Source organism: Neospora caninum, chromosome X, assembly GCF_000208865.1.
Source record: "Neospora caninum Liverpool complete genome, chromosome X".
In the NCBI taxonomy this organism is placed as follows: domain Eukaryota; phylum Apicomplexa; class Conoidasida; order Eucoccidiorida; family Sarcocystidae; genus Neospora; species Neospora caninum.
Window position 1 is genome coordinate 5,655,214 of NC_018396.1, and position 19,515 is coordinate 5,674,728.

Here is a 19,515-nt window from a genome sequence, read left to right on the forward strand (position 1 = left end):
CTCCTTCCGTGCCTCCTTGTCTCGTCGCCGGTGTCTGCTGCGTCGCATTTCTCTTCTTTCCGTGCTCCTGCGCTTTCGCCTGCTTGCACTCGTTTTGGAGTTCAAGCGTCGAGGGCCGCGGAACGCGTGACTGCTGGCGCTGCTTTCCTCCTGCGCCCGTCGACGTTCAGCATCCGAGACGGCGGTTCGCCTGCCATGAGCCCAGTCTGGGTCTTTGTCGCTCGCGCGCTTCCCGCGACCTCGACTCGTCCTGAAAACGAAGAGTCGCGAGAGGAAGAGGAAGATGCCTGCGTGGCGAAAAAGAGAAGAACAGACAGCGCGACGGAAGAACGATCGACGCTCGAGTTCCTCATCACCTTCTCGCGATTTGCTGGCGCCTTCGACGCCGAGGAACAGCGTGCGCAAGATCACCATCTTCTACGTCTTCCAGAAAGTGTGATGGCGCAAGTCCGGCTGGGTACCGTTTCTTCTCGAGACGCGGCTTCTTCCACTAGACCTTGCTGTCACTCTTCTGCCGCTAGCGTCCACACGGACAGCCACGAATTCCCGAAGCGTCGCATTCGCTTCCTTGTTGCGCCTCCTTCTTGTTCTTCCTCTTGTTCTTGTTCGTGCTGGCTCTCTTCAAGTGTTCCCTGCCGCCCGCCGTCTCCCTGGCGGGTGATCTCGCAGCGAATTGTTTCTTCTCTCTCTGGCCTCCGGCTGCACGACCCTCGAAGAGAGGAGCAAGAGAGTGAAGAAGAGACAAGACGGGAGAGGCTGGTGGAGAAAGAGATAGCGAAAATCGACGAGCTCCTTGAACTCGAGCCCTCGTGCAAACTGGCGATTGAAGCAAAGTAAGCGATGGCGCCTCGTGTGTCTCCTGTTTTCTAGATCTCGCGTGCGCCTTCTGGGACTTCTGGTCGCACCCTTGTTGCCGTCTCTTTTTCTTTTTGTGGATCGTCCTTCGCATCTGTGTCCGACGGTGACCTGCCGGCTTGCGCGACTCCCCGAAATTCTCGTCTTTATCTCGGCGAGCTCCACCTGCCTAGAGCTGTCTTTTCCCCCTTCGTTAAGCCGGCGTCTACGCGTGCTCTCTCTCCAGCAACAGAAAAACCAGGAATGCTCGCCGCTGTGTGTCGTCGTCTCGCTGTCCGTTCTCGCTCTTGCCTTCGCTTCTTCCTCTTTCTCTCCTCTGGCTTCTCTTCTTCTCCTTTTCAGTCCTGCGTTGTTCTTTTTCCGCTGCATCTCGCTCGTCTTTCTTCCGTTTCTTAAAGATGCTCTCATGTACATACAGAGCATTTCACAACCGTTTGTGTTTTCGCCTTTCCGGTTTCTCCCCGCCTCAGGTGGCATCTGCTGAGAACCTTTAAGCCACGGACTTCTCTCGGCGAACAGGCGACTCTCTGCCGCGCGATGGCCCTTGTAGACCCTCGCCACAAACGCCTCCACGACGCTCGCCTTCTCCTCCTGGAAGTCCAGTAAGCCAAAGGCGAGCCTCTGAATCCCGAAACTTCAAACTCATCCCCAGACCTTCAACACTTCGCTGCATCGAACCCCATCAAGCTACGCTTTCAAATCCGTGTTGACGTTTGCGTATCTATCCATCTATATATGTGTATATCTATCTATATCTATATATCCGTCTGTCCATAGCTATCTGTCTATCTACCTATCTCCATGTATCTCCATCTGTATCTATCTATCTATCTATCTATCTATCTATCTATCTATCTATCTGTCTATCTACATGCAGATATACATATATACATATAAAGGCAAATACGAAGTACACATATATACACACACCGGCATACACACTTATCAGCACTAACGTAGATGGCTGCGTGCATGTCAATATATATCATTGTCAAACATTTACATATGCATACATTTATATCCAAATATGAATATATATATATATATATATATATATGGGTCGTTGGTGGCGAGATGTAGTGTATCTTGCGACTCCTGATCAAGGACGCTTTTAAAACCCGCATGCATCTCCACCCCATCTCTCTTTCGTTCATAAATAGCTGTATGTATGCTTATGTGCCTGAGCGGGCACATGTCGGCGTAACGCGGGGTGGGAGAAAACGCCCGACTTCTGTGTGTCTATGTGCCACCGTGTGTAAGCATTCTCTCTCTGCTACTCTTGCGCACAACGCAAACTTCCACCTCCGCTGTTTCCCACGTCTTGTCCCTTTCTCAGACGGAAGGTTCTCTCTGGGGGTTTCTTCGAAAACCAGGCGTGTCATCGCCTCAAGAGCGACGCGCGCTCGGCGGCTTCGGCTCTCAGAGCGACTTCTTCCGACTCGGAAAAGGCCGAGAAACAGAGAGAGGGAGGAGAGGCAAAGGATCCAGAAGAGCGAGGAGAAGACAGCGGGCCTTGTGAGGAGCATCGATGTGCTCTCGACCTCAGTGCGATGGGGTTAGAGCGCCTGCCGTATCCTCTTCTCGCGGATATCGGAAGTAGACTGGATGTGCTGAACTTAAGTGGGAACCTCGTGGCTGATCTGTAAGTCTGTTTCCCCCTTCTTTTTTGCAGCTGACCTTTTCTCTTCTGTGTTTTTGCCTTTCCTCCTTCTCTTCTGGGCACGTTCTGAGTGTCTGGCCGTCCATATCTCTGCGGCGGGCGCACGTTTGCTCTCGCTTCTCTTTGTTTCCGCAGACTGCTGTGGCGAAGACGTCGGGAGCGAAAACACGTTGTGGAGACTGACTGCCCCCCCCCCCCCCCACTTTGGGTGTCTCTGCGCTCCACGTTGCGGGGTCTTCTCTGGTTTTGTTTTTTCTCCTTTTTCGCCTCTGTGTGAGTCGTTTCGTGTGTCGCTCTTTCACCGGAGAGAGAGCAGGCAAGTGCGCCGCCCTCTCCGAAGCTCTTTGTGGTGCTAAACAGACCAGGGGTCGAGCATCCGTTTCCTTTCCTCTTGGCGGCTTACGGTTCCATCTCTGCGACGCTCGTTCATGCGTGGTCCGTCTGTGTTCTGCATATTCACGCAGCTTCTGGGCACACAGCCACATCCCCTTCTTGCCGTATCTCCGAGTTCTCAACCTCAGAGAGAACAAGAAAATCACGCTTCTCTGCCCCGTTCTGCTGGCGATTGCCGACCTTCCGCGCCTCGAACAGTAAGCTGCGGAGCTGCAAGGCCTGCGCGAGGCGTGACGTCTCGAGTGCCTGGACATCCCGTTTTCGCTCGTGTTCCTAACGGCTTCTCTTTTCTCCGAATCTCTCTGCTCTTGTCTCACTTCTCTTAGTCCAGAGCAAAGCTGTTCCGCACTCTCTTCCCTTGTCGCTGTTCGCGCGACTTGCCCCCCTTTCCTCGTCGCTCCTCTTTCCCCTTCGTGTCTCCGCTCGCCTCGCTTTCTTCTTCCTTTCCGTCTCTCTCTCTTTCGGTCGATTTGTGCATGTGCGCATATCCACTGTATATCTATACACGTCTTTACACCTTGCATGTGCATGTGCATTCATCTGGTGACCAGAGTGGACCTCGCGTACACCAATCTCCGACCAAGGCGCGAACAGGAGAGCTCGCCAGCTTTTCAGCTGTACCGTCAACTTTTACTCCGGCATCAAGAATGCGCCAGCCGTTGCAAAGCGATGCGCGCGCAGCCCTCCTCAGAAGCAGACGAAATCGGGAGAGAAGACAGCGTGTGGATACCACTCCGACAGAGGAAGTAAGGCGACTGCCTCGTGGACACGAAAGAAAAAGACAGGTGCCCATGTTGTGTCGCTCTTCGATACTCCACTTTCGTTCTCTCTTTCTCCTCTTCTCTTTTATTCCTTTGCTTCCGCGCCTTCTCCTCTTTCTCTTCTTCTCTGTGTCTCCCTCTGTAGTTCCCCCTCTCTAGTTCTCCACCTCCTCTCTCTGAGTCTTGCTTTCTTTCTTTTCTTCGCTCCCTCCCTTGTTCGCGTGTACAGTCGCTCCCTTTTACGCCTTACGCCTTCTCAACGGTCCCCGCGTATGTTCCTGTTTTTCTGTCCTCGTCGATCTGTCTCTTCCTCGTCTGTCTTCCCTCTTCTTTTTTCGACCTTCCTCTTCGGTTTTCCCTGCGGCTTTGCATGCTTTCCTCTGCTTTCGTGTCTTGAGTCTCTTTCAGCGGCGCCAGTTTGGACATTTCTGCGACGCCTCTTGCGGCGAGCGTGGCGCCTGGCGAGGTTTTGTGGAGTCTCTTTCGCGTGGAAAAACAGAGAATTGACGCAGACGGCAGAGAGGAAGAAAAGACTCTTCTTCTTTCTGTCTGAGGGCGGGAGAGAGCGTCGACAGAAGACGGGGATTCAGAGACTGGAGAGAAAGATCAAGAGGAAGCGAAGACGTTCCTGTGGCGCTGTGCACGTAGCAGGCAAACCGGAAGAAAATGGAGAGAAAGAAAAGATGAGGAAGAGAGAGGGAATGCGGTCAGATGCTGTATGTGTTGCAGAACAAGGATTTCGTTCTTCCTCTCTTCACCGTCTTCAACTGTGTAATAATCGCCTCTGTGCATATTTCTATATCTACACGTATGTCTATCTTGGATAACTATACGTGTTTCTATAGGTTCGTCGCCGCAAATTTATCTAATAAATATTCATCAATATGTAGTGAAGCGGAGCTTCTTGTTTAAAATTTCAGAACGGACTTAAAAGCCCTTCTCGTCCTTCTACTCTGTACACTCCGCCCTTTTTTGCGTGTAAAAAGACGCCAAGAGAGGTTAGAAAAAAACGCAATCCTTTGACAGAGCTGCCGCCACAATCTCCACGATAGTCAACCGAAATCAGCACCACGCGATATACACTAGCGTGTAACAGTCAACGAAATATATATTTCCATATCAGGACGTACGCTTTCTACATACTTGTCGCCAACTGCGTAGCTGGATTGCGCTGCGCCCGTTTTCCCTCGGAAGACTGGACCAAGAAGGCCCAGGCCAGAGGAGTCCCCGCGGCGCCATCACGAGAGACACAACGGTTCTTCCTCTCTCTCCGACGCGAGACCCTGCGAAACATAAGGAAAAATAAGAAAATATGGGCAAGAAAGCAGAAGGAATGCCACCGTTTTCCTTCTTACATCCTTCCCGCGGGCACACGACTCCGGGAGGCATATGCGTCTTGCGCTCTCAAAGTCTCCACGACGTGACTCTCAACATAAGAGCTTCTGTGAGAAAAGATCGCCGCTTTTTCCTAAAATGGGTCACTCTCTCAGCCGGTCCGATTTCTATGAAGCGCCTTGACGATTTCTCTCTAGCGAATTCTTGAAAACACGCACAGCGCCTCCGGTAGACGTGCTGTGGACAACTAGCGCTGTCTTCACGATGTAAACCCGAGTGGACCGTCGTTTGGGATCACACAAAAAATATGAACCAATCACCTTTTAGCACGCGAGGAGCAGTCCGACAGAAGGTGCTGAAGCGGCTGTTGTCTCTAACCCGTCCCTTCGGCTGTACATGCCTCTCTGCCGCAACAACGCGACGTTTTCCTCTCCGTGGAGAGATATTGGGAGCACAACACCACAACACCAGCTTAGTAGGTGCAATGGCTGTTCTCTTCTTTCTTCACAAACTCACTGAAATGTCCTCACACTAAAAACGTATCGGGACGCACTTGTCCCCATGTAAGTCACTCTATATGCATATATATATATATATATATGTATATACATGCATGTATCGACATCAATGCATACACACGTTTCTATCTATCGAAACGTCTTTATATGCATATATGTGCATGTGTGTAGATTCCGGGTTATCGTTATCCATTCAGGTATATGCGGATAAGGAATGTGGTCGGTATACAAATGCATCCATACACTTCCATACGCATATAGCCATTTCCCTGTTCCACGGTGACTACGTCATCGCTAGAGTAACGCATTGCCTTCTGCTGCTCCGCGCCGTTGCTTGTTTGGGTTTCATTTTTCCACTTCCAGCTCTCTTTAGGCAATTGGCGCTTTGTTTCTCTGCTCTCTCTTCCCCTCTCCAGTCACAAGTGTCAGGCGTATCGCTGAGCAAGCAGCCCTCTCTGTCCGCATCTTGGTCGCCTCTCTGAAGGCATAAGGGCGAATGCTTTCTTCCAAAGCACCTCCACACCATGTGGAGCGGAGGCCTGTTAAGCCCCGCCTGGCACTGGAGCAGAGTGCTAACCCTATAGGCGGCACTGTCTGTCGCCTGTAGACGCCCAGAAAATGTGGCTTTCTGTGGTCTCCCACGAGAGGAGCGACTCGCGGTCACCCGTTGTGGCGGCTGTTCTCGGAAACGATCAATTCCCGATCTGCAGTCGATGCAGAGGGGGACACGCGCCCTCACACTGAGAACTTACGCTCGCTTCGGTAAGAAACGGATTCCTTTTGGAAAGAGGTCCGAGCGAAAACGCACAGTGTGATTCACAGGTCCCCTCTCGGTTGCTCCCCTGACGTGTGGTGTACGTACACCCGGTTTGTATGGTGAACAGGAGATGGGCGGGGAGACCGGAAGGTGCCTTGCGTGACGCGACAAGAAGGCGTTCTCTCGCGAAACCGCTTCTTTTCTCCCTGCTCTTTCCCCGTCTCTCTGTGTCACGAGACCCTTCACATATTTCTCTTCTTGGGGATTCCGACTTCGAACGAGACAAATCGGGTAACAAAGACTGTTAGGCGCCAACATTTGGTTTGCAGCGTGCATCTGTGGTAGTCCTTTTTGGGGCAACCGCAAGTATCCCTCTTCGCCCTCGTTGGCCCTCTCTTTGCCCTCGCCTCGCCGGTCTCCGTGCACGGCCTGATTCGTCTTTTGGCTCCTTCCGGTGGGATTCTTTCTATTTGAGGTGGACTAACAGAGAACGCCGGGTTTTCGGGCGGTTTTCTCTAAGCGGCAGCTTCGCAGCGAGGCGATCGCACAGGGAGGCGAGGCGAGAGCGCGGGAGACAGCCGAGAGAAGGGAAAAAGCTGTGAAGTGCTGCTCACCACACGGTGTAGGTACACCTCGCTCGTTTTTCTTAACGTGGCGAACCGAAAACGCGTTCTCGCCTTCTCTCTTTTTCGGAGCTTTCCTTCCGCTGTGTGGATTGGTTGAATGACTTCATTTTTCCCCGCTGCGCAACGCTTCGCTTTCTCCCTTCCCGTCCGTTGCTCAGCTACCCTTCTCCAGGGAACTTTTCTCCATCTGCCGGCTGCTCAGTCTCCCGGTGCGGCGTCATTTTTTGCCTTCGTAGATCCACGCCGTCGGCGGCGACAGGGCGACTCAAGAAAAAAGTTCACACATGTTTCTCTCGCTTTGTCTTTGGGACTGGGTCCTTCAGCTTTTTTTCGGTGACGTTCCGTCTGTATTTTGCGCCGGATTCCTCGTCAGTGGACTCAGAGAGGTCCTCTCCTCTCGTCGGTTAAGTCGCGGAAGAACGCTCGGTCTCCCCCCTGTTTTCGGCTGACCTCCAGCGTTGACAGTTGCTCTTTTCTCGTGTTTTTAGACGCGTTCGGCGGCTTTTCCCTACTGTGGAACTGTTTCTCTTTTCCTATAGGGCGAACACGCTGCCAACCTCTCTTGCGGTCCACTGTCGCTCCGTCCTTTGCCGACTTCCGTGTCGCTTCCCAGCGTTGGACGAGGCAAAATCGCGTCGCAGTTTTGTTCATTCTTCAGAGAGGGAAAAGAGGCAACCCCGGTCTCTTTCCGTGCCGTTTCCGCCTTGGTTTTAAGCCGCAAATCACCACCTTGGCAGTTGCCGCCGCGTCGTCAGCTCAGCTACTCTACGAACAGTCTGCTGCGTGTGTTGTCGGGTCGAGTGTACATACACTTGACCAGGATATCTGGACACCATCTCACAACGAGAATTTAAGTTGCCTATCACGTCTTTCCCCTTTTCCCCTCCCCAATCGTAACTGGGGGTTGCCGTGGCGCCGCGGGCAATCCTTGAACTGTGTCTCGAACACAGTTCACTTCTCCTTTCAACACTTTCAGCTTCCACTGAGACTTTTTTCTTTCAAACGAAGAGGCCCGATCTTTGTGACGGACTGCTGCCGATTCTTGCGACCAGGAGCGAGAGACACGGTCCTCTGCATTGCTACCTGTCCAGCCAGTTTTCTCCTGCCTGTCCAAAACAAGTGCGGCGAGCGTCCTCGGCGCCACTCCTGTGTGTGCGTGAGGTGTATGTACACCCGAGAGTTTGCGGTAATCGACACGGCGCCGCGTTTCGGGCTTCGGCCTTCTTCGTTCACCCGGTAGCCTGAGGGTGGCTGGCTCCTATTTCCCAGATTACAGCTCCTCGTCGTTTCCACTAGTCGTCGGCAAAATGTCGTCGCTTTTCTCGCAAGAGAAAATCGACAAGCTGGCAGATAAGCTGGGAGTCTTCGTTTCTGTCGCCAGCGAAAAGGTCAAGGAAGTTACCGAGAAGACGTGAGTCAGGGAAGAAGCGTCCGAAGAGGACCAGAGTGTCTGTCGGAGGTGTGTATGCATCAAGAAGAAACGGTCGAACAACGGGGTATCGCTCTTCTATTGTTTCCGCTTTTTAGCAAACAAACACTAGAGACTGCACTTTGCCGAGCGGGACACAGTCCCCCTGTGTCCTTCCCTTCTCCCAGTTGCCCATCTATGAGCAACGACAGACATCGAGACAGAATTCGATTTCTCAAGTATATATATATATATATATATATATATATAGATAGATAGATAGATAGATATACATACAATGTGGACGGTGTTGCTTGTCTTCTGCCATCGTCTCTGTTGCTGGACCTGAAGCTTCCGTCCTTCACTTCTTCCACTCTGGTTTTCGAATTTCTTCGGCTTTCTTTCGCTTCCTCGTCTTTCACAGGCTGAGCAAAGACAGCCCACTGGAGAAGAACCTGAAAGAGGCGACGAGCGACAAGAACTGGGGATGTCCGACGTCGGTGCTGAGCGAAATTGCCAGGTGCTCCTTCAACTGGTAAGTGGCTGAAATCGCGAGACTCGGGATTTTATTCTTGTCGGTTCTTGCTTTCGTCACTGGGTTGTGTTTCACCCTGTCGGCTGTCGCTACAATTCTTTTTGTAGCGCCTGTCGAGGAGTGCCGCACACGCCGCTTCACAGGTTGACCCCCAAGTATCGACCAAGAGAAATTCGTCTCTTGCCGAAAGGGACCATTCCGGCAGTCTGAGCCGGTTCTTGCGTTCCTCGAGCATCTTCTCCATTTCTGGAACACCGTCGCCTCCTCTCTTTCACCATCTCGCTCGTTCCCCCTTTCCCGAAGCCTTCCTCCCTTCAACTCGTGTCCCTTTCGAGCGGAAAGGGGGTATCTGTACAGCTCCGGTTTCTGGTGGTGCGTTTTCCTGCAGCACGGACTACATGCAGATTATGAAGTTTCTGTGGACGGCTCTGGCCGAGCCTCCGAAGAAATGGAGACGAATCTACAAGGTGAGCACCCTTCGAAGACTTTCCAAAAAGACCGTGGAAAATCAAGTCGCACACCTTCTGTGGAACCGCGCGCTGTGCATGGGTCTGCCGCGAGGGAATGTGGAGCCTGACCTCCTGCGGAGGCGACAAGCGCCTCCTTTTCCACCTTTTCCTTCGCGCACTGTTTTCTTTCTCCCGGGGAGACGAGCAGCAGGTGTGTGCACTGTTTGTCTCCTTTCTGCCAAGAACCGAATCTCCCTGTTGTCCACTCACCGTGACACACATTCGCTGATAAGCTTCTCTGCGTTCTCTTTTGTTCGACCGTCTCTCCGCTGGACAGCCTCAGGGCTTTCCTGCCGAGTCGGTCTTTCCCGTCCAAGTCGCGATCTTCCAGTTTCTTTGTTTTTCAGACCCTGACGCTGCTTGAGTACCTTCTGAAGAACGGAAGCGAGCGCGTGGTGGAGGAGACGCGAGAAAATCAGTTCGCTCTTCGTGTTCTTCAGCAGTTCAGCTTCACGGAGGAAGGCCGAGACAAAGGAGCAGGAAGTGCGTCCTTTTCCCCAGAAAAACGTCTCTATCCAAGCAGAAGCGGAAAAGCTCTTGCGTTGCGAGTTCTCTTCTCTCGTCTCTTGTCTCCCGTGCTGAATCTGTCTTCCTCGGCTTCCTTTTTGCCACGTATCTCTTCCCGTTCTTCCGCGTTCTTCATTGCAGATCTCCGTGCAGCGTCTTTTCGTTTTTGAAGCGCACATAGAGGAATTCAGACGAGCAATTTTCGCCCGTCGTTGCTGACGGACAGTTTTGCACACACCCAGCACTGTCTAGCGACGGCGCAAGGCACAGAGAAACTCGTCTCCCTGCTGTGTACATGATCGTCTATCTAGGTCTCCTGCAGCGAGACGCCCGGTAGCTTTTCCCCTCCACTTTTCCCCCTCTCTCCATGTCTTGTTCCAAATCGCCGTGCCGTCTATCTCGTTTTTCAGTTCGTGAAAAGGCGAAGCTCGTGTGCCGACTGGCCTTCGATCCGGAGCTGCTGAAAGAGGAGCGAGAGCTAGCCCAGAAGAACAGAAACAAGGTACTTGTCTTTCTCGTGCGTCCGCCACTCCGTTCACAACGACATATTCATCTTCATCGAGTGCGTCGTAATGCGCGTGTGAATGTGTGGACACAGAACTATTTCTTTCTGTATGTAGAGAAAGGCAGAGAGTGAACCGACGGAATTGTGGTCCCATAACCCTTCTTTTTGAACGCGCCAATGTCCACCGGGTGTGGTCGGAAAAGTCGCGTGCCTGAACCATTTGGACTCCACGTGCTCCTACATCTTTACCGTCCCTATTCCAAATACAAGGACACACATACCCTCACACCTATATATATATATATATATATGTATGGGTACAGGAAGGCGAAGCTGTTTACATGTGTAGAGATGTGGAGAGTTGTGTGCAAAGGAGCGGGCGCGTCGCTGTGTGTCCTTTTTTTGCTTCTGCGCACAGTTCGTGGGGATCGGCGCACGCGGCGAAAGGACAGGCGCAGGGTTTTCTTCCTTTAGCTCCAGTTCTTTCTCGGGGTCTGCCTCCTCGTTCTCTTCTTTCTCCGGAAGCAATGTGGGAAATCTCGGCAGTCGCGCGCGAGCCGGCGAAGTCCACACGGCTGGGCGGCCGTTCGGCGCGTCGCGCTCCGCTGGAGCTGCCGGTGTGAGTTCGGCAAAATCGCGAGACGGACGACAGAGGTAAGACAGGCTGTGGAAGAAGAGTGGAGAGAAGGAAGAGAGGACGGGAATCGAGGAAAGAGAGACGCGGAGGGAAAAGAATGAAGAGAAGGTGGCGGAAGGTAGCGAGAGGAGACCGGAGAGAAGAAGCACAAACAGAAGGCTGGGACGAAAAGGAAAAGGAAAGACGCGGGATCGCCCAGGCACGAATGCCTTTCGCATGTTCCTTTGCGCTTCTCGGTTCCTGCCTGTCTCCTCCATGTCTCCTCCCTCGATGATTTTGTTCGCCCGAGTTTTCTCCCTTGTTCGCTCTTCTGTCTCACTTCTCTGCTAGCCACACTCACGTGCGGTTGTCCCTGTCTCGCGCTGCAGCCCAACGAACTCTCTGCAGCGAGGCGAGGCAGAGGGAAGTAGCGAGAGACGGGCGTCGCCGTCGGGCAGTCCCCAAGCGCATTCCAGCAAGGGTCGCGCAGAAGAGGAGAGGAAAGAGCGAAAAAAGGGTAGCTCCGGAAGCAAGAAGAAGGAAGACAAGGAGGAAGGAGAAAAACCTCGACGCAAACACCGCGTCAACGGCCAACTCACGTAAGCAAAACGCAGAAAAACCATCTTCTTGCACACACAATAGGCATATGAAGATATGTAAATATGTATATATGTACATACTCGTGCCAAAAATGTCCTGAAGACAGCTACATAGGCACCACTATGAAACATGTTTTTGAATTTGCGTGCAGGGCGGAGGTGTAGTGCTACACATGCGATACACGAAGAATGTCGCTGGTAGCGCGTGTCGACTGCTCAATAGTCTCGTCATGAAGACGACTCAATGCTATATATATATATATATATAGCCGTACGTGGCAGTGTACACGCGCACGTGCATCTGTTTCCGTGCTGCCTTGGGCTGTGTGTCTCAGAAGTGACGTGTAAATGCGAGTTTCGTTTCCACTCCGTTTTGGCTGCGATCTGCGTGGGAGACATGGAGAGACGCACCCGCGCACTTGCGAGTTGTGACTGCATTTTGTTCAGTCCCGGCGACGACCTGCTGGCTCTGGATGAGCCGCCGAGCTCGACGCGCGCGGAGGGGGGGACTGCCTCGGCCGCTCCGTTCCCCTCCGATTCTCTCTTCGGAAACGGTAGGCACGTGCTGTTCCACGCAAAACACCAGGCCCTGGGTCCGCACAGAACTTTGGACTTCTTCGGCTCGCCAGAAGAAAGCCGGCAGTCGGACCTGCACGGCGCGCTCTGGGACTTGTGTCTTACTGTCTCCGTTGGTGTGTCTCCTCCCTACCTCGATCCCAGTACGCTTCTACTCTCTCTGCTCTCTGTCTCTCTCTCTCTGCTGTCATATGTTCGGGTCTGTCGCTCGCTGCTCGCTGTCGCTCTGGAGGAACCATCTCAAAATTTGTCTGTCTCCCGCCGCTGTCTGTAGGTCGCCCGGCGCGTTGCTGCCGAGCATCTCTCTCGTTGTTGCTGTCTGTGGAGCGGTGTGTGAGCAGTCCATCTTGCGCGGTCTTTTGTTGGGGACTCTCTTCCGGGTGTCTCTGCAGATGACAACTGGGGCAATTTCACTGCGGCGCCGGCCTCAACAGCCGCGCCCGCGAACGGCGCCCAGGCGAACACTGCGAGCAGCAACCTGCCTTTCGAGTTGTTTCCTTCCTTTCCTGGCGGAAATCCGTGGAGCGGCGCGCCGGCGATGGGCCCTAACGGCAACGCGAACAGCAACGCGTCCAGCGACTTCTTCGGGAATTTCCAGGCTGCACCATCGCAGCCGGCGTCGGCGCCCACCGGGGTAGGCACAGATCCACAGGTGTCTCGGGAACACGCCAAGTGCGCGCACAGTGTCTCCAGAGGCGCTCCAGGCCCCGGCCGAGGAGGCTGCGCAGCAAACAGTTCCACACAGATTTCCCTGCATTCTTCCTCCTTCCTCACGTGGTCTCTGTCCCCTCCCTGTCGTCCGATCTTCGTGGCTCTTTGGCGCCTCTGGGCGTTTTCCCGTGCAGATGGGACCATCCCCATTCACACACGTTTATGGTTTGTGCCGTTATCAGTTTGGAAGGGCGGCGCCGGGTTTTTGGGAAGAACAGCGAGATCGATTTGTGAAAGTTTTCCCTCCCTCTCCGACCTGCAGGTTCCGGCGGCTCCTGTCTCCTCCATCGACTTCTTTGCCGACGCATCGCCCGCCGGACCCCCCCCTCCGAATCAAGGCCCAGCTGTCATGGCTCAGCCTCCAACAGGCGCCGACAAAAATCCCTTCTCCCCCCCAGCCGCCGCCTCTGTCGCTCCACAGGCACCAAAGGACGGTGAGGCCGCGGGAAAATGCGTTGAGAAAAACACACGCGTGCATGCATGGATATACCCATGTCTGCTTATATCTCCGTATATATCGTTCGGAAAGAGATTCTGTAGCTGTTTTTCCGTATTTCGTGGACTTCGCGTGACTCGAGGACGAACTGGAGTTCTATCTTTTTGCTAGCTGCCAGGGGGATGTCCGGTTTCGTTTCATTTCAAGTTTGTATTGCCACTTCCTCAGATGTGCGCTATCCTATGGTCGCATGCGTTTCGGTACGGGGACTGACGCTACACTTCTCCCAAACCGTATCTGTTAACTCGACTTGCAGGGTGCCGCGTATGGGATCCGGCATTGACACACTCGCTCCGTTTTTCTGATGGCCTGTCTCGTTTTTGGGTGTCTTTCGTTCTCTATAGGTTTCTTCTCGGATTCGCGATTCGCCATGTTGAGCATGAACCTCACAGAGAACGGGACCCAGTCGCGGGCTCACCCGGGAGCCGCCGGCGCCGCGTTTAGCCTCACGTCTCCTGGCCCCTCCTTCTCTGTCTCTGGCCCGAGTAAGAAGGAAATGCATATCGTACACCTATCTCTGCGAATCGTTATACCTATCTGTATAGGTGTCTCTATCTCCATGGCCCTTCCATCTTTCGCTGTAGTTCTATCTCTGCCTCGCTTTCTGTCTAAATATAGCTTTATCCATGTCTCTGTCTGTCCATATGCATCTCCGTGTTTTCCTCTGTTTTTTTCTGTCAGATTTGAACGCGAATCGGACACCACAGCCGACAGGTTCTGACACTGCCGGCGTCCCCGCTGCTATGGCGGGTCCCGCGTTTTCTGCGAACGCTGGATTGTCGAACGGTTTCCCGGCCCCGCAGGCGCCGGCGGCTTCGCCCTTTTATGGTCAGGCACCTTCCGCTCCGTTTGGAGGCCCTCAAGCGGCTCATCCGACTTTCCCTCTTCAGCCGACGCCTCAAGCCGGCTGCTCGGCCACTGCGTTTCCTGCCTCGTCCTCTACTCCTTTCTGTGGAGCCCCAGCAGGCGCCGGCAGCGCGGCGGGAGGGGCCTTCGGAGCCTTTCAGACAGCCGCACCCGCGTTTGGAGCCCTAGGCGGCCAGCCCTCTGGAGGCGTGGGCGGCGCAGCTGTGCTGTCCCCGTTTCCAGGGTCGCCTGCCACGACAGGGTTCTGAACGCAGGAGCCGAAGTCCGCAGCGCGCACTTCGCAGCAGAAATGTTGCGAGCAAACGAAATGCGAAGAAAAAGGCAGGCGGCCGTGCCCGTGGTGCGGCGCTTGGGTGTCTCTGCTTTGGTCTGAACACGTGGAACACAAGACACGGCATACAGAGGGTGTCTATACACCTCGGGTCTCGTTGCCGAGCCGTGCACGATTTTCACCTCGGTGTCTGTCAACTAGGACGGAGACGATTTAGAGTGTGATGGGAGAGGGAATGAGTGAACCGCGAGCACAAAAGAAGAAAGACGAGGAGTGAATAGGGACTCGCCTCGGGGCGGATAGGATACAACGCGTCGTGAACGGAGGAAGGGAACTGCGAGTTGTGTGAGGAAAGCGGTTTTTTCTGAGGAGAATCGCTCTCAGCGGAATGGGAAACTATCTGTCGGATCCGAGATTTTCGTAGGTGGAAAGGGAAAAATTCCTTTGCTTGGATCTCCAACACAGTGCAGATGCGACAGGTCTTCACAGTGAGAACTGGCGGGGACCCGGCGTGTACTTACACCGCAAACATGACAGAAGTGTTGTTTTTCTTCACCTTTTCTTTCGTTTGTTGTGTGGCCGTGTCGCCTGAGCACTTTTCTACTGAGAAAGACGTTTGATGCAGCGGGAGACGAAAAACACTCTGCTCGCCCTCTCTTTCATAAAGGTGGTAAAACCTGTAACCTAGACACGCCGCGGAAAGGGGAAAAGAAGCGAAGTTCTCACATCCGAAACGAGGTCGGTTAGACAGGGGAGAGCAACGTGTCCGGAGTAGAAATGAGACACGAAGCAAGAGGGAGGGCAACAAGTAAGTCCCCAACGAGATAATACGAAGGAGCCCCGCGGGTCCACCGCGTCAGTTCGTAGATTGGGTGAAACGGATGTTCACGCCGTCTCCACACGTGTGCCTCTGAACGGGCGGGACTACAGGAAGTCGTGTTACAGAGAGGAAAGTGCAGAAAGGACAGCAGCGAAAACTTATGTCGACGTCTCGAGTTGCTCCGGGGAAAGGCGCCTTTGTGAACTCTCTAGACTCTGGATTCATTTCGTGACAGCTTTCTTCACGGTCGCGTTCAGATGCTCAAGAGCGACGCCCCGTCCCAAACGTGTTCGCTTGATACAGCTTGAGCTCAGGGGGCATGTAAGCTTCCCCGCTTTTTCGGCCGATCGAAAGAAATCCCAAGGCGGGAGAGCCAGGAAAGCCTGCTTGTGCTAGTTGAGACAAAGACTACGCGCTTTTAAAGTTGAAGCTCTGCGAGGAAATGGCGGGGAAGGGTGCTTTTTCTGAACAAATGTGAACCTCCAGGCATTGGGGGAGGCCAACAGACTGCGGAAAGTGTGTCTTGTCAGATGCTAGAGAAACGGAGAACAAGAAGACGGCGAGGAGACTGAAGCGCATGTACACAGGTTAGAAAAACTGTGTTCGACGGTCAGGCACAGGGTGACCACCGACACCAAAAGTACCGATCGTATTCTTCGACGCAAGTGAAAGAGTAGACTCGGTACGAAACCCTTTTATAGGGTGAAAAGTGTGGAAGTAAAATGGAAATAGTCGCGACTCACCGGTACAGCATTGAAGGCTACAGGTGCAAGGAAACCTCTTCTTTCCCAGCCCAGGACTGCGACCTCACTGAGTTCGTACTCTCCGCTTGACGGGAACTGTGACGTTCTCGTGGTGTCTCGAGAGACACGTGATCTAGAACTTTCAGTGTTGTCCCTCAGCTTGCTTATTATTCTGGAACGCGCGACCACACAGCTGACAGTTGGAAGGAAGAAGTGTTAGGATAGGCTTGGACAGGCGCAGATTGAATGGTACGGAGAAAAAAAAATTGGTAGGGGTGGAACCGAGTCTTGGGACACGAACGCTAATCGATTTCAACACGGTAACCCGGCAAGGCGGCACGACGGACCGGGAACCTTCGACTGGCTATGCGCCAGGAGTCCCGGAGAATGCGCTGGCGGGGCAGAAAACAATGTCTAATTTCCACTTTTGCAGAGCAGTTGCTCTCCGAGTTACTGCAACCAGACAGTCGCTTCGCTTCAACAGCGTGATTCGACCGTTCCTTCTGATAGAGAAGCGACACAACTTCGAGGTCCGTGCACGCAGGCAGGCCGATGGGGACTGGGTTGCCTATAAAGACGTGCAGAATCCCCGTTCTTCTCAGTCTCTGTTTTTGTCCGGTTGCACGGAACGAGGCTGCTTAGAAAGCGAGAGCGAAGGAGGTTCCGAGAACGGTAGTAAGACCAAGACCGACAGACAGGGCGAGGCTGGGGGCGCCGGAGGAGACTGTAAGGAGAATTCTGCATTGCGTGTTGTTTCCAGTGGTCTCGACGGTCGAGCAGATGTAGCAGAGGTGCTTGGTTTCGTTCGCGGCCAAGGTACCAGCCTTGAATGTGAAGACGTCTTGTCCAGCGACGGTCTCGGCAGTCAGCTGCGACCCCGGCACAACCGTCACGAGGGAGACGGCGGCGCCGCTGCACTTTTCGTCAGCACCTGCAAAGAAGACGGTTGTGCGATCGGCTGGTTCCAGGACCATCGACGCACCACAGCCGAAACTGGTTTGCTGGTTCGGGGGGACTGTCACTCTCTCTTCGTTTGCCGAGCAGATCCGTGCGCCTGCAACACGCGGCCGAGTGTCCTTTACCTCGACGGCGGGAGTCGCCTCCTCCGGGTTGTCCTGCATCGGGGTTCGCCGCTCGACACCGGGAGTGGACGCGCTGCCGCCCATCGGGTTTGTCTCGTCTTGCCGCGCAACGTTCGCTTCGCTGTTTTCGGTGAGCGCCGCATCCGTGGACCCAGCAGGCGTTTCCGAGGCCCCTGGCACGTCGTCGGAGTCGGCGGCTTCAACTGGGGCAGACGTGACGGTTTCTCGAGCCTTGAGCGTGACGAAGATCACGCATGCGTCCAGGGTGGAGCCAGGCGTCGGCTTTGGAGTGGCGTTCGGAGACGGTGCGCACCGGAAACAGATCTTGGTGTCTTTCTCCACAGCGTTCTTCGTGAAATTGACAAGATATCCCTTCGGGTCCTTCACGCCTGCAGACTCACTGGTAGGCATCGGCCGGAGCGCAACCTGGACCAGATCTTCGTCGACGAGGGTTGCGCCGCACGTGCCGTCGGCGTCGACGGCAAAGGCGCGACCGTCCAGAGGGACCAACTCGGGAAACTCCTTGCCGCAGCGGAAGCGCAGAGGCGCGTTGGTCTCAGACACCAACTCCAGAGGCCGAGTGGGCGATTCACAGACTGCAGCCATTCCCGCAGCGTCTGCAAAGAGGGGCAGAAGCAGGCTCGGGCCGGTCGCCGCTGTGGCGAGCAGAGACACGGAGGACGCCAGCTTCATTTTCGACGGCGTGCTCGGACAAAACGCGCACAGAAGGAAGCGAGGAAACACACGTGCCCCGGACGGAAGGGCGCTCAGCCTGCGTTAGGGGCCGGTTCTGAGAATGCCGACAAATACGCGGGCAAAGGCAAAAAAGCCCTGGAATGGAAAGCTGGGCAAGCAACCGAGCGGCGCAAGAGCGACACTTGCCCGAAAAACACAAAGTGGACGGCGAGATCTCTCCCCGGGAACTCTGAAAAAGACAGCAGCGGCGACCAGAGGGTGCCGAAAACAGATGTGCGAGAATGAAGAAATAGTGAGGCAGGGCGGCGTGTGTGCGTCGCTCTTGTCTCCGTCCAGGACAGAGAGACGCCGAGGCCCAGCCGGAGAGAACACAAGGAAGCTAGGGAGACAAGAAGGCCTTCTTTGCTTGCGCGGGAGAGGCCTCGCTGCCTGTCTTCCCTCTTTTTCCTTACAGGTGAAGCACCGCCTGTCTGTCTCCGTGCAGGGGCCTGCTCTCGGGCTCCTCCCCACCTATCGGGAGACAGACTGGCGCGCAGCGTGCGTTTCGGTTTTTGAACAGCTACGCAGCCCAAAAAAGCGAGACGCACGCGAGACGGCTGCTCGTTTAACTCAATTCCTACGCCTATTTCGAGATCCCGCCGAATAGATCGGAGCTTCGCGGAGGAATATCTTCCAATTGTACACTGTATATTCACCGGAAGCTGTCATCTGTCTCTGTCCCTGTAGATCACCAGTGCAGCAGATCGAAAAACGGAGGAAAGTGTCCCCGAAAACGAGGGACACCAAGGAAAGCTTTTGCAACCTCGCCACCTCCTTCCGGCGATTTCTAGCCCCCGCGCAGGTCTGATCTTAAACTTCACAGAAGAAGACTTTTGCGCTGCAGAAGTTTCCACAGGAGGGACGGGTTGCTTCGCTGGCAGTGTGTCTTGACCCATATGCATCGTCGAATTTCTTTGCTCTTTCCAATGCATTTCTTCGGAGTCACTTCCGCGTGTATGCTGCTGCGTTTCTGAGTTCACCTTCATCGGCTTTTCTTCTGAACTTGTGCTACATCTCCCTCCCACTTTGAACCTCTTTCAAATCCAGTTCCCGACCGTCTGCCACGCCTCCAAGTGGACCGTCCCCTTGGACTTTCCGCGAGGAAAGTGTCCAAACTTGTCGCTGAGGCGTGACGCACCTTCCTGTCGGAGACCTCTATATCTGGTTTAGATCTTGAATGTCTTTGTTCACCGGATCCAAGTTCTACCGTGTTAGCAGAGCATAGTTCATAACTGTTGTGGAAATAGAACCAATAGGCTGGTAGAGATGCTTTCTTTTCCCTCTACATGTCTTCCCGTTTTCTTGCGTCGGAGCGGTGAAGCGGCTAAGGCGCACCGTCGTCCGAACTGCAGCTCCCACACGCACCTTTTGCGTCAAAACTGCAAGCTGTGCCACGAATAAAAACCCCTCGCGTTATTCTACAGTGACCCAGAAGCCATACACTTGCCGCTTTCACGAAAACCGACTCGCTGCGAATGCGCTCGCTAAAGGCAAGCAGCGATACATCCCTCGGATTTGTTTTTTCCTTCGATAGAAAACTGCACGGAACCCCCAGACCCCTTTCCGCTGATGTGTCCTTTCTTGCTGCTCTCTTGCCAGTCCTTTTGTGCGAAAAACGACGATTTTCTTA

General features: G+C 54.1%; 3 protein-coding genes across 3 annotated transcripts; 2 read left to right on the forward strand and 1 right to left on the reverse strand.

Moving 5' to 3' along the window:
• Positions 1 to 195: 195 nt before the first annotated feature.
• NCLIV_051410 (conserved hypothetical protein) lies at positions 196 to 4,222 on the forward strand (the record flags this gene model as incomplete). The annotated part of the gene is made up of 5 exons (XM_003884695.1): positions 196 to 833; positions 1,326 to 1,457; positions 2,192 to 2,497; positions 2,980 to 3,105; positions 4,078 to 4,222. 5 exons carry the CDS (start codon positions 196 to 198, stop codon positions 4,220 to 4,222), a joined length of 1,347 nt encoding a protein of 448 aa, XP_003884744.1.
• Positions 4,223 to 8,212: 3,990 nt separating this feature from the next.
• On the forward strand, positions 8,213 to 14,482 carry NCLIV_051420 (KLLA0B04587p, related; the record flags this gene model as incomplete). The annotated part of the gene is made up of 12 exons (XM_003884696.1): positions 8,213 to 8,316; positions 8,738 to 8,848; positions 9,237 to 9,315; positions 9,705 to 9,840; positions 10,275 to 10,366; positions 10,788 to 11,023; positions 11,375 to 11,584; positions 12,032 to 12,303; positions 12,553 to 12,794; positions 13,134 to 13,305; positions 13,712 to 13,852; positions 14,049 to 14,482. The coding sequence occupies 12 exons, from the start codon at positions 8,213 to 8,215 to the stop codon at positions 14,480 to 14,482; spliced, it is 2,229 nt and encodes a 742-aa protein (XP_003884745.1).
• Positions 14,483 to 16,706: 2,224 nt separating this feature from the next.
• NCLIV_051430 (SRS domain-containing protein) lies at positions 16,707 to 17,843 on the reverse strand (the record flags this gene model as incomplete). The annotated part of the gene is made up of 1 exon (XM_003884697.1): positions 16,707 to 17,843. One exon carries the CDS (start codon positions 17,841 to 17,843, stop codon positions 16,707 to 16,709), a length of 1,137 nt encoding a protein of 378 aa, XP_003884746.1.
• Between the last annotated feature and the right edge of the window lie 1,672 nt (positions 17,844 to 19,515).